We start from the raw sequence: 12,385 nt of genomic DNA, 5'->3' as shown, positions 1-12,385 counted from the left end.
AGCATGGCGGCCCTGGCCCGCAGCGCTGGGACCTGCAAACAATTCCGGATTCCGCTTTCCTGTCTGGCGCGGACAGATGCGACCCCGCAAGGGGACAACGAAGGCCGAATGAAGGCTGCTTGGCCACGTCCGAGAGGCCTATTACACATGTCGGGGAGGTGCCGCCCGAGTCTGCAACACGGGTCCACCTGCAGGCAGGTGAACGGCCTGGAGGGAAGTCGGCCGCGGCGGGCAGCCTGAACCAAACGCGTTGCGGACCCCTCCTCCACAGGGCGCCAAGCCCTCTCCTTTTCACTGGCCTGTCTTTCCTCCCCGAGTCCGAGAGCACCAGAATTGATTCAAAGCAGCAAACGGCAAGGACCCTGCCAACAACACTCAAGGGAGGCTGTAAACAAACAATAAAAAATGCATTTGCATTAAATGATGGAAAAACACTTACGTGTGATGAGTACCAAAAGCTATGTCCAGTTTGGCCTGGAAAGACAAACAGCTGCATTACTGAGCCGAATGAACCATGGTTTAAATATAAAATATGCTGCTGCACCCAACCATTCTACAGCAGTTTTATTTACACAACAAACATCTAATGTATTAATATTAATAAGGAGACACATACTGATGTCTAAAAAATATACAGAGATGTGGAGTATTAGAAGTTCAAGTTAAGTATTGCAGTAAATCTACTTGTTTCATTAGAAGCAACATCCATCATGCACCTCTGTAATTGACCACTTTTGTGTGAAAGCACAAAATGTTCTGCAGCTTGGTGCTGCCTCCTGCTGGACAGCTTGGAGAAGACAAACTGTTCCTTCATCATTGAGACTTTCATCCCTGTGTCAGCAGAGAGCTGCTTCTTCCTGGTAAGGGTCAAAGACAAACCAGAGACTGTACTGGAACAACAGGGTTCAGGATAGGATTTTAGATTTGTGAAAGGCTCTGGGTGTTCACTAGCACAAGTACCTGCTTGACCCAAGGGGAATCAGTACCTGGCACAAGTGCATGCGTGACTCAAGGGGTGTCAGTACCTGGCACAAGTGCACGCGTGACCCAAGGGGTGTCAGTACCTGGCACAAGTGCACGCGTGACCCAAGGGGAGTCAGTACCTGGCACAAGTGCAAGCGTGACCCAAGGGGAGTCAGTACCTGGCACAAGTGCACGTGGTCATAAGCATCAGCTTCTTGCTGCAGTCTGTTCTTGAATCCGCGTTTTTCCCCATGGACGATTGTCACTGGTGTATACCTTCAAAACAAAAGAGGCAAGTTTAACTTTCAAGGTGATTTTTTTCCAAGTCTGGCAGGAAACTCCTGAGATTCACACACACCATCCTTTTTAATCACTATAAGTCCCTTTCCGATCCTCGACAGTTCAGACAAATGCTGAAAAATCTTTTGAAATACATTTGAAGAATCATGTGGTAATGGAAAAATAATAAAGTCCAGGTTAAATCTACCTTTGCGTTATTTATGCATTTTGCACCTATATACAGTAGCACTTTTAATTCTAATGTTACTGTAATTCCTTACACTTATATAGCGCTTTCCTGGACCCACCAGTCAAAGCACTTTACAGGTAATGGGGATCCCCTCCACACCACCAGTGTGCAGCCCCACCTGGATGATGCGACAGCTGCCATAATGCGCCTGTCTGCTCCCCACACACCAGCTCTCAGTGGGGAGGAGAGCAGAGTGATGAAGCCAGTTCAGAGAGGGGGGTTATTAGGAGGCCACAATTGGTAAAGGCCAGGGGGAAATTTGGCCAGGATGCCGAGGTAACAACCCTACTCTTTTTCAAGAAACGCCCTGGGATTTTTAATGACCACAGGGAGTCAAGACCTTGGTTTTATGTCTTATCCAAAGGATGGCACCTTTTTACAATATAGTGTCCCTGTCACTATACTGTACTTTACTGTGGCTGGATGACAACAATGCTGATTGTTCTCCCCTTTACAACGATGAGCTGGAGAGACTACAACCCATGTGCTCAACACCCTTCCGCCAGCAATACGCTACATTCCAGACTTACCTAAACTCCGGTGGGTACTGCTTCACCAGCCAGTGCACATCCACACAGTAATTAAACTAAAAAAAATTAAAAGAAGGAAATATCAGTTTCTGCACAAAGATGACAGCAGGACAAGCGCTAGATCTAAAATGCTTATCCTCATACTCTAAGGCGTTGCATTTCTTAATTTCTTGCAACTAAAAAAAGTGACCATCAAGACATGTATCTGTTTTTTTTTTTAATTAGACTACAAGACTGAAGTGCAGCCCAGGCCACCAGAGGGGTGACTTGGCTTTCTGTAACAGGCTCAGTACAACCACTTCCATAGACAAAATGAAAACTCTCTTTAAACTGAAGAACCACTTCACTTTATTTGTGCCAACTGTGTACAACCATGAATTGTTTACCTTTCACCCAGGAATTTCATTATCACAAATGTATTAACACTTTAAATAAAAGATCCATTACTTAACAGTAGCTCATTGGTTTCACACCTTTTACAGTAATTTCAGGAATACCCAGGATGAGCTGAAAAGGACTGGGAAAGAGGTCTTTCAAAATGAGTGGAAATTAGTGACTGAAAAGATCTCTCCAATGTGCCCAAGTGCAACTGAAACACAGCCTAGATACATCCTGGAACGGAGATGTCAAACTTAAGAAATTCATCCACCTACGCTGGTTTCATGGTTTTCTAAGTCATTTTTGAACTACTGTCACTGGACAGAATCATGTGTGCTGTTCACAACACAGTGTAGCTCTTTCAATAGTTTCTCACTGTCACACAACAGTCCCCAAGTCCTACAGAAAAATCAACTCACTCAGTCAAAAAATATTGTACAGCCACTTACAATCTTGATCACTTGATCCTGTAGACAGTGTGTTCTCTGTGATTATTTTTAATTGTTTTAACTGTGCTTTTTTTTAAATGACAGCGAGCAAAAATATTCATAACTCATAAAATTCATAACGCGCATATGATTGAACAAAACTAAATGTATGAACAGAACAGTAAGACAGACACTTCATCTCTCGCACTTCATGAATACCCGCAGGACTCAGGAAATTGCTCACCTGAACAGATTCCTTCAGCGTCCCAAATAAAGGAGAGAGGATATCTGATAAAGAACAATTGAAACCAGTTACTTCAGTATCGCTCAGCACTGTGAACCTCCAGGCAAAACAAGACAAAAATCATCCTTCTATACAGAAGCAATATGGTCCTACAGTACACTCACCATTTCCAATTGTAGATGACAAGATGTGAACCCTCCCCCCAAAAAAAGCAAAGCAAAACAAATGATTTCATGCACAGCTCCAATCTTGGGGAGTCACAGAATATATGGGTTCTCCTTGCACCTTTCTTCTCATGACCTAATTGAGCAGACTGGACTAATTTAAGTGTTCAAGGACCTGCAGCTGCTGGCTATTCTGAAGAGGCCCAGAGAGCCCCCCAGACCCTGACCCGTGCCCTGATGCGTCCACCCCTTGAATCCGCAACACGCCGGCTCACTGCGTTTACCTTTAATGTTCAGAGCCCCCACGTTGTACTTCCTCTCTATGCCTGTCACTTTGGTGAGGTAAAAGCAGAAGGGTTCACTTCCTTGCAGCACGTCCCAGGTGTCCAAGGTCTCATCCACCTCTGGCTCACGTGAGGCTAACGGCACCCTCTCCGGCACACTGCTCTCCTTGTCAAGCTTGACCCTTTTGGGACTGGGCAGACAGGTCTTGGTTTGTTTCTGGCTCTCTGGCTCAGAGTCAGACCCCTCATCACTGCTTGAGAGGGCCCAGCCAGAGTCCTCCGGCTCCGTCTTCCTCTTGAGGGCGAGGTACATCTCCCCAGACGCGCCTGGAGATTCAGTTTTCACGGGTTCCCACGGGCTAGAGGCTTGTCCAGCTTCAGATCCAGGAGACGAAGGGAATAAATCCAGCTCATCCTTCGCCTCAAGCAGCTGGTCTGTCTGTCGGATGTTGTCTGAACTGAAGTACTGAGTCCTACTCTGTACCAAGGCAGAGTCTTCCTCATCGCTGCTGGACAGAGTCCACTTTCCATGCTGGCTCTCCTGCGACATCCCTGAGGTAAGTGAAATAAACGCAGGATAGGAGCAAAATCTGCCTTATTCAACACAGAAGACCTATTTGTGCTGAAACAAATCAACGAAAAAAACACATGACTGCGTCTGTGTTTATCCTTGGTCCAGCATATAACTAAAAGAGTGTGGGTCTTCCGTTTAATAATGCCACCACACAAATGGTAAACCAGGCAACGCCACGTGAAGCAAATATCTTATTATTCACCAGTCGGTGCCACCGAAATTCCAGCCCTCGTTTTCTGCACAAAATTGTCTCAGGTGAAAATCAACGTCATCTAAAGACGTACTGTAACAAATTAGGCAAGGATCGTAAACGTTAAAATAAAATGTAACTTAAGGAGTAACATCTAGGTCGCGCCTGAACTTTTTGTTAGAATGGAAACACTAAAGACGTACATACGGAAGGTTCAATCTCAAAAGATAGGAAGCGGTATTAATCCTCGGAAAGAGATTGTTTTTGAGTTGTTATGCCAGGTTATAAGGGGATTTTTAATGTTAGCTCTCATAGATAAGATTGGTTGTATTCATAACAGACTTTCGGCGTCCGGAAGAGGGGTTCTGTTTCTCCAATGGAGACTGCAAGCATGCAATAACATCGTGCAACTTTACACGAAAAAAACTGCAAGCAATACTGAACGCACCTACTGATAGTAGCACCATTGCTAATAGCAACAACATCCAGCAGTCTGTTTTCCAAACTATTTAGTAAAACAGCCTAACATACACTTTTGCATAATTGTTTGTTCGTTTCCGGCTTCCTAGTTTTCACTTTTTATAAACCTTCACTATAAATGGACGCCGTGTAATACAAACTTAAAAACTTACTGAAAAGGCAATAAAACGGTGCAGGGTGCTTTTCCAGACGAGAAATTCACAACTGGGTTTAGAATTAAATGATGGTTGGTAAAGTAATGTGGTTGAAAACGTATTACTAAAACAATAAAATATCTAAAACTTTCTTTATTCCATTATTTCCAAATAACAGAACTGTTTAAGGCTGCAGGTATTTTAATTTTAACTACAACGCCCCCGCCATTAAGCTTTGTCGACCCCCTATGTTCAGAAAAAATGGTGCAACAACATTTTAGTTCCCCGGACGACAAAAATTTCAAACATTAGCAACGTCTGTTACAAGCCACGATAGCATTGACATGCTTGACGAAAAACTAGAACTTAGTGGTATGGGAAATAGCCTTTTTATTAAACGGACTCTAATAAATCGTTAAGATGAAGAGAGACGTAGCATAAACTTAAAGTCAAAACATTTTGATGACGACTTCGCCCTAGAAACGGAAGCCCGCCCGGCTGAGCCAATCACGTTCCGGATTGCACACCTGCCAACCTGAACGGACCAATCAAGCGTCACCTTACAGTATCCAAGCGGTTCTTTAAAAAACTGATGTGGTTTCCGTAAATACAGTTTAGTTTGCAATGTTTTCGTACAAAACTAGTCTTGGCAGGCAAGAACCGAAAATTTCCGAAACTGATATAAAGAAGTTCACCTCGGTAAGAACCATTTTAACTTGGAATGATATTTACTGTCACAGTGCAATTCTGTTATCTTGGGAAATGTACATTGATTATTATTTTTGTTATCAGCCACTATGTCGAACCAGGCAAGTCAGTTGAAACAGATTTTCACAATGGTGACCTTGCCAAGAGGATAAGGCCAATACAGCGCGGAAAACGAGCGGGTGAAGCCACGTAACGTTAGACACGGTTGAACGGTGACTCAGAAATCATTTGACAAAACTGTCGGGAACGATTTTGATGTCAGGGTAGGAATGACTTAATTTTGCGCCCCAAAGCAGTAGTTGGTTGAGGTTTAATTTGTTTGCAGTTTACCCCCTTAAATAGTAGGATAGTACGAACTACGGTTATAAATTATGCATACAGGAAGGTGTTTTTCCAACTAAACTGAAACTAGAGAAGTATTCGTCTGGTATACAGAGAAAACCAAAGAGTAAAGAAAACAAGTAATTTCTGGTTCATAGCCAGCAGCTTTATCACCCTGCAGCTCACAGCTGTCATATCCTTCAGATGAGCTGTAAAACTGAGGTCCTGACCCTCCATGGCAAAAACTACTAAACTGAAACTAGAGAAGTATTCGTCTGGTATACAGAGAAAACCAAAGAGTAAAGAAAACAAGTAATTTCTGTATTGGCCTTATCCTCTTGGCAAGGTCACCATTGTGAAAATTGTGAAAATCTGTTTCAACTGACTTGCCTGGTTCGACATAGTGGCTGATAACAAAAATAATAATCAATGTACATTTCCCAAGATAACAGAATTGCACATTCTCGGAAATAGTAGGGGTGTAACCCCGGTGTCCTGGCTAAGTTTCCAACTTGTCCTTTACCAGTCATGGCCCCCTAATAATCCCCATCTCTGGACTGCCGTTATCACTTTCTTCTCATCCCCGCTGAGAGCTGGTGTGTGGGGAGAGTACTGGCGCACTCTGGCTGCCGTCGCATCATCCAGGTGGGGCTGCACGTTGGTGGTGGTGGTGGAGGGGATCCCCATTACCTGTAAAGCACTTTCAGTGGAGTGTCCAGGAAAGTGCTATATTATTATGGCTAGCAGCCATATCACCCTGCAACTCACAACTGGTAACCCGCTGACGCTAAGCAGGTGTGAGCCTGGTCAGTACCTGGATGGGAGACCTCCTGGGAAAAACTAGGGTTGCTGCTGGAAGAGGTGTTAGTGGGGCCAGAAGGGGGCGCTCGCTGATGTATAACCCACATCACCATAGTGCAGGATGGGGAGTGGCCTCTGCACCTGTCAGTCATTTCTTTTTGCCAATTGAAACAAAATAGGAGCATCTGCTAGTAGTTCAGGAGGTGTAGTGGGTGGGTTCTGAATCCAGTCCTGGACTGGGGTGCCTTCTACGTAAAATTGACTCTCCCTGTATTTGTTTGGGTTCTGCCCAGTTCCCTCCCACCTCTCAAAAACATGGTCGTTTAGCTTGACTGGCATCTCCGAATCGTCCCTTGTGGGCGTCCTAGGGCTGGCATCTAGTGGGAAATCCTGCCTGGAGCCCGCTGTCTCCAGGATAGGCTCTGGGTTGCCATGACCCCAGCCTGGCATAATTTCTTAAAGCTTTAAGAATAAAGGATGGGTAGATACTAATTTCATCCTTTTGGTCAACACAGGTTTTTCAGCAATGTGATGAAAGCAAGAAAGGGTACTTAGACAGAGAGGATCTGAAGATTGCCATAGTCATGATATTTGGCTACAAGCCATCAAAGGTAAGCTTGCAATTGTCCAGGTCTTGCAGATTGCCATCAGTGTACTTGTTCTTAAGCCCACTGGAAAACTGGGTTGCAAAGACCGTCTACAGACATGACCGATTACTTCTAAACGAGATGAGTTGCATTGGTCTTGACGCAAAGATCCAAAAATGTTCAAGCTAGAATGGAAGGCCGACAAGTCACAGAAAAGCCAAAGACATTCTGCCTTCTGGGAAAGTGGCCCTGAGTGTGATTGTGTGCCCTGCAATGGACTAGCGTCCCGTCCAGCGTGTATCCTGCCCTGTGCCCATTATGTTATTGATTGGCTCTGGCTCCGCTGCGACCCTGGATTGGAAGAAGTGGTTAGGAAATGGATGGATGGCTGGTGTCAAACATGGCAAATTCCTCAAATATCCATGCCTTACAAAAACAATAGGGAGTGTAAGTGTAAAACTATTTAAACAATTATCTATTTTAATAAATGATTCAGGTATTTGCATTAATTGAAAATAAATTGGAAAAAGGCTTTCTGCTTTGCCAGTGTTGCATACTATTCTGTTTCACCCATTGTGCTGTCTTAAGGCAGTAGAGGGCACTGTCGCTTTTTTCTCGTTTGATACTTGTGATGAGATTAAACAAGACAAGAAACGGATGTAATTTTAATGTGACAGTCAGTATTTCTTGTAATATTTCAATTCTGCAAGGAAATCTGTACCTGGTGCTTTCACCCTAGATCAAAGAAATGGCAGTTTGGATTTCATGGGAGTTGTTTAAAGTGCTGAAGATCCGTTTGTTCCAACTAGAAACCTGTTGTAATTCTCCCCATTAGATTTTCTTTATAATCTTCCAAATGTACACAGAGATTTTTGCGTCTGGGACTTCTTGGGAATTGCTGTGCTTTTGTCACTTTAAAGTTCTTTCTAATGGCAAATAAGCCCAGCATCGTTACCACCTCACGGCCTGATCTTGTCACGTGTTCAAGGCTAAGCAAGGCAGGGACTTGTCAGGACTTGGATGAGAGACTTCCAAGGAAAACTGGGTTGTTGCTGTCATTGGAATTACTGGAAAATAGGTGACGCTGTTTCAACTGGATGAGAATTTCCACACGAATGCCCTGGTATAATGGGTAGTGACATGGCACTGTGGGATGTGCCATCTTTGAGATGAGACATTAAGCCTCTTTGACTACTTTGTTATTAAAAATGTCATCACGCTATTCATTAAGAGTAGAGGTGTTGATGCCGGTGTCCTGAGTAAATTCCATGCTGGGCTCGTGCAGTCTGACCTTCCCGAGGTTCCCAATCAGATAACTGGTGAAGCGGTTTCTCACTTCTCTATCTGATCTACTGTGTAGTGGGGATGCTATTTTGGGATCTTATGGGGTTAAAAGTGTTCTATGAATTAATTATCATGGAAGATTTTTCAACAGAAATTAATTTTTAGTAGCCCGAAGAAGGCTAAAACAGCACATCCCTCCATTTTCTAACCACTTTATCCAATACAGAGTCGTGGGGACCCAGAGCCTATGTCAGCGAGCAGCGGGCGAAGGCAGGATACAGCCTGGATGGGACGCCAGTCCATCACAGGGCACACACACTCGCACCAGGGCCAGTCTTCCCAGAGGCCAATTAACTAGTATGCCATTGGACTGTGGGACAAAACCCATGCAACCAACATGTGAACATGCAAACTCCACACAGGAAGCTCCCCAGGAAGTGGACCCAGGGCCTCCGTACTAAACCCATAATTTCAGTTGACATTGGCCACAGAACTTTAAATAACAGCTGCCAAGATTTAAACATACGCAAGAATTTGAAGAAAGCAAGATGCTGCCAGTTTGGGTAGACCTTGTGTTTATAGAAGTGCAGTTTACCGATATCGGTTATAGAATTCTATAGTGTTTTTGTTAAGAGTGGTCTGCAACTTTAAATTAAGTCACGTTGTGCTGTTGGTTTGTGCAACATTAGTTTTGTAAATGCTAACGTAGTGGTTTAACCACACCTCGCCCCTCAATATGTGGGCAGTTAACACTTAGATGAATGATAACAAATTATTTTTTTTTCCATTTCAATTTCCATGTAATTAGTCTTTGAAATAAAATATCTGTTTAATGTCATGTTCTGTTAATACTAGGCTTATGTGATAAAAAATGTATTTCAGTTGTTTTAAAAGATTTTTCCATTTTAAACTCGGTTCTGCTCTTTGGAATGGTGTATAAGATGAGAACCACATGCATTGATCTTCTTTTCTGCGTTACAGTCGGAGACAGACTTGTTACTGCATCCTGTTCTACAAGCAAATTTGCCAGGTGCTGTAAAGTAAAGCTTTTTGTTCCAAAACAAGAAAACAAAACAAAAATATTGCATTGATTTTCTTGTAGGCTTTCCAAAAGAATGTAGAATGATTAAGAGTTCACCTTGTGTTGTTAAAACGTATGGTATGCTCTTAAAATAGAGAATTGTTCTGAGAGCTTTTGAAATTTTCATCTCATTTCCAAAGAAATGCATCTTAAAATATTTCTAAAAGTTTATATTTTGTATATTTTTATATTTATGTGGTTATTCAATAATTACAAATTTTACTAGAAAAAAAATTCATCAAATGTAAATGCAAGTTTTCAGTACCTAGGAAATTAGATTAATATGAACTGTTGGCATCCTAGCTGCATTTCTGCAGCCTTTTTAGATTATCCTCTTTATTGTAAGATTTCTGGATGATTTCATTGTACTTCAATTCCTGTAACTTTTCTGTAGAAAACATTGGTCAGAAGTTTGTTTTGGAGCTAATTCTTTTAGATCTATCATTCTTTGTATTGTATTTGTTAATCTGTTATATTGCTTGACATATACGATGATGTATATTATGTATGCATGAAAGCCATTTAAAATCAAGCTGTATGTTATTTGTTAAAAGGGGAACAAATGCACAGCAAAGGCAATCCAGTATTTGCAGTGGTACTATTATGACACTTCAATATGCATTTTAAAAGCATGTTTCTTAAGAGAAATGAGAATGGATGCTTGATTAAAATTTAGTTTAATCATTTTACCCATTGCCAGTAATTAAAGACGAAATAATATTGGCATGAAATGTAGACAGGCTTTACAGGGTCTTTGACAGGCAAGGTTTCAGTTGATGAACATTAAAAGAAAGGGAGTTGGCTAGACATTTTTTAAGCAAAGATGTTAAGTGGTTGAAGACCTAGATTAGTAAGTAATTTGTATCTTGTTTTAAGCCATGAGCAAATTGCTTTTGTATACTGCCCTGTAGGAAAGCTTGAGATAATCTAGTTATAGCAGCATGCTGGTGCGATGAAATATTCCACCATTAAATCTTGCTTTGAGCAAGCGTTGAATTAAATTGCCGCTCTTGTGTATTTTCTGCGAATACTAAATTAGTAACGGTGATGGAAGTGTGGGATGTTGCTCTGAAGTGACTGACAAGACTTGGCCCGGCTCTGTCCTATCCACTACTGGCAGCCATAGAGAGGAGAAAAGGTCCCAGCTCTGCGTTCCCTGGGATCTAGTCAATATTGCCTCTTCCCAGTAGTGGCTGCATGTGTGATTTTTGTCCTGTTTTTGTTATTGTTGGCTTAGAAGAACAGTTTAAAAGCAGTTAACTATTAAAATGTTAAGTCAAAGGATGCCTTTCTCGAACAACTTCCATTTGAGATGCAGTAATGGTGTGCTTTGTGACAAGATTAATCTCCTCTCAGGTGCCTTTTTTCTTTATACTAAGTTCTTGAAATCTAAGAATATGGTTCCCTAGAATCCATGCAGTGGAGTTCAGTTGAAAAGACACTTCCCCTGCTCTGACACACCCTGACACACTGTTGATGGGAGTTTCTCTGTTGCTTGTAAATGAAGTGTGACTTTGTTCAGCCACCGAGAAGAAATCAGAATTGCAGAAAGCAAATTAGTTTAGTTTCTAGCCCACCAAAACAGAAGAGCTGATGGAAGGGAAGGCGTTACATATTCATTACGGAAAGACCTGGGGAAACGCATCTTGTTTATATTCACACCTTATCAGCAGTCACAACATCTGTAAAATATTGTAGCCTGTGTGTTGAAGCACCGAACAGCAATTTATTTTTTTCCTTCCTAGGACATAGGGATTGTCTTTGGAAATTAAAGAAGCTGTGTTACAGAGTGGAGCTGTTCATGCTTTGAGTGATGATTAGTAATGTGCTAAAAATGTTATTACCTGCATATCTCTAAAGTAGGTTCCTTAAACCTAGGTTCAGTAATAATTGCTGTAATATATCAATTATAGTCGCAATGACAATAATGTAGCAGGAATTGTAATTTGAAGCATTTAAAAAAGTAAAAAACACTAAATAGGTCTACTTCTCTATTCACAGTAATTCAGCATTGAACAGTGTAAATATTTACCATCCCAAAATGGTGTGCCATTTATCGTATGCCACTGGGGATGCTGGCCAGCCCAGTTGCCACTCATTGGTCTTGTGCTGTCAGTCCAAAACCTCCGGATGAAGTTTCAAACCCAACTGCCTTGATCCTGCGTGGGTTCAGTGAAAAGATGAAACAATCATGTGTGATGGGCAACCTGAGCTCTAAAACCTCCAACAATCCAGAAGAGGTCTGGTCTGGATGCCCTTTCGTCTGCTGCATGTGCGCGGCGCGAGTATTGTATCCAATACACTATGGCAGTAATAGAATGGATTTACAATATTGTTTCTTTAACTTAGCAGTATAGCATGTATAATAACTGAATATCTTGTTGTCCGTACAGTTTCACAAGTATTATGTGTGGAATAAGCTTCAGAGGTGGAAACAGTGTAGATCACCAGCTGTTTGATGTAAAACTGCTGCACGAGCAGAACAAGCATGTGTAGGAAGCAGTATAGCTTCTGCTTAAAACAGGACAGGATTTCAAAGATTATTTTGTGCATATTAAGATCATTTGTAAATGCCGTTGATAATGTTGAATATATTATTTATACATAAAACCACTTTGAAATTTCCAGTAAAATTGATAAAATTCCTAAACAATTCATTCAACAGGAATTACAAACAATTAATCTGCATATTTTTCTCTGTTTTA

The 12,385-nt window shown here is 41.9% G+C and overlaps 2 protein-coding genes across 4 annotated transcripts in view; one reads left to right on the top strand and one right to left on the bottom strand.

Annotated features, from left to right (window-relative positions):
- tdp1 (tyrosyl-DNA phosphodiesterase 1) overlaps positions 1-5,369 on the bottom strand; it is a 36,268-nt gene extending 30,899 nt beyond the window's left edge. Inside the window, exons 1-6 of one of the 2 annotated variants that reach the window (XM_069193014.1) lie at positions 4,917-5,369; positions 3,521-4,142; positions 3,073-3,116; positions 2,023-2,078; positions 1,143-1,239; positions 440-474 (exon numbers count right to left, since the gene is read on the bottom strand). In XM_069193014.1, coding sequence (XP_069049115.1) covers positions 440-474; positions 1,143-1,239; positions 2,023-2,078; positions 3,073-3,116; positions 3,521-4,070 — 782 coding nt within the window. In that variant the 5' untranslated portion in view covers positions 4,071-4,142; positions 4,917-5,369. The remainder of the gene's footprint in view (positions 1-439; positions 475-1,142; positions 1,240-2,022; positions 2,079-3,072; positions 3,117-3,520; positions 4,143-4,916) is intronic. The other variant, XM_006632273.3, reaches the window with a different exon arrangement.
- A 93-nt stretch (positions 5,370-5,462) lies between these two features.
- efcab11 (EF-hand calcium binding domain 11) overlaps positions 5,463-12,385 on the top strand; it is a 44,610-nt gene continuing 37,687 nt past the window's right edge. The window contains exons 1-3 of one of the 2 annotated variants that reach the window (XM_015350433.2): positions 5,463-5,597; positions 7,244-7,339; positions 9,581-9,629. In XM_015350433.2, the coding sequence (XP_015205919.2) occupies positions 5,523-5,597; positions 7,244-7,339; positions 9,581-9,629 (220 nt within the window). In that variant the 5' untranslated portion in view covers positions 5,463-5,522. The remainder of the gene's footprint in view (positions 5,598-7,243; positions 7,340-9,580; positions 9,630-12,385) is intronic. The other variant, XM_015350431.2, reaches the window with a different exon arrangement.

Source organism: Lepisosteus oculatus, chromosome 8 (assembly GCF_040954835.1).
Source record: "Lepisosteus oculatus isolate fLepOcu1 chromosome 8, fLepOcu1.hap2, whole genome shotgun sequence".
Lineage (NCBI taxonomy): Eukaryota > Metazoa > Chordata > Actinopteri > Semionotiformes > Lepisosteidae > Lepisosteus > Lepisosteus oculatus.
Note: the sequence above shows the minus strand (reverse complement) of the source record. Positions and strands in the feature narration are given on the sequence as shown.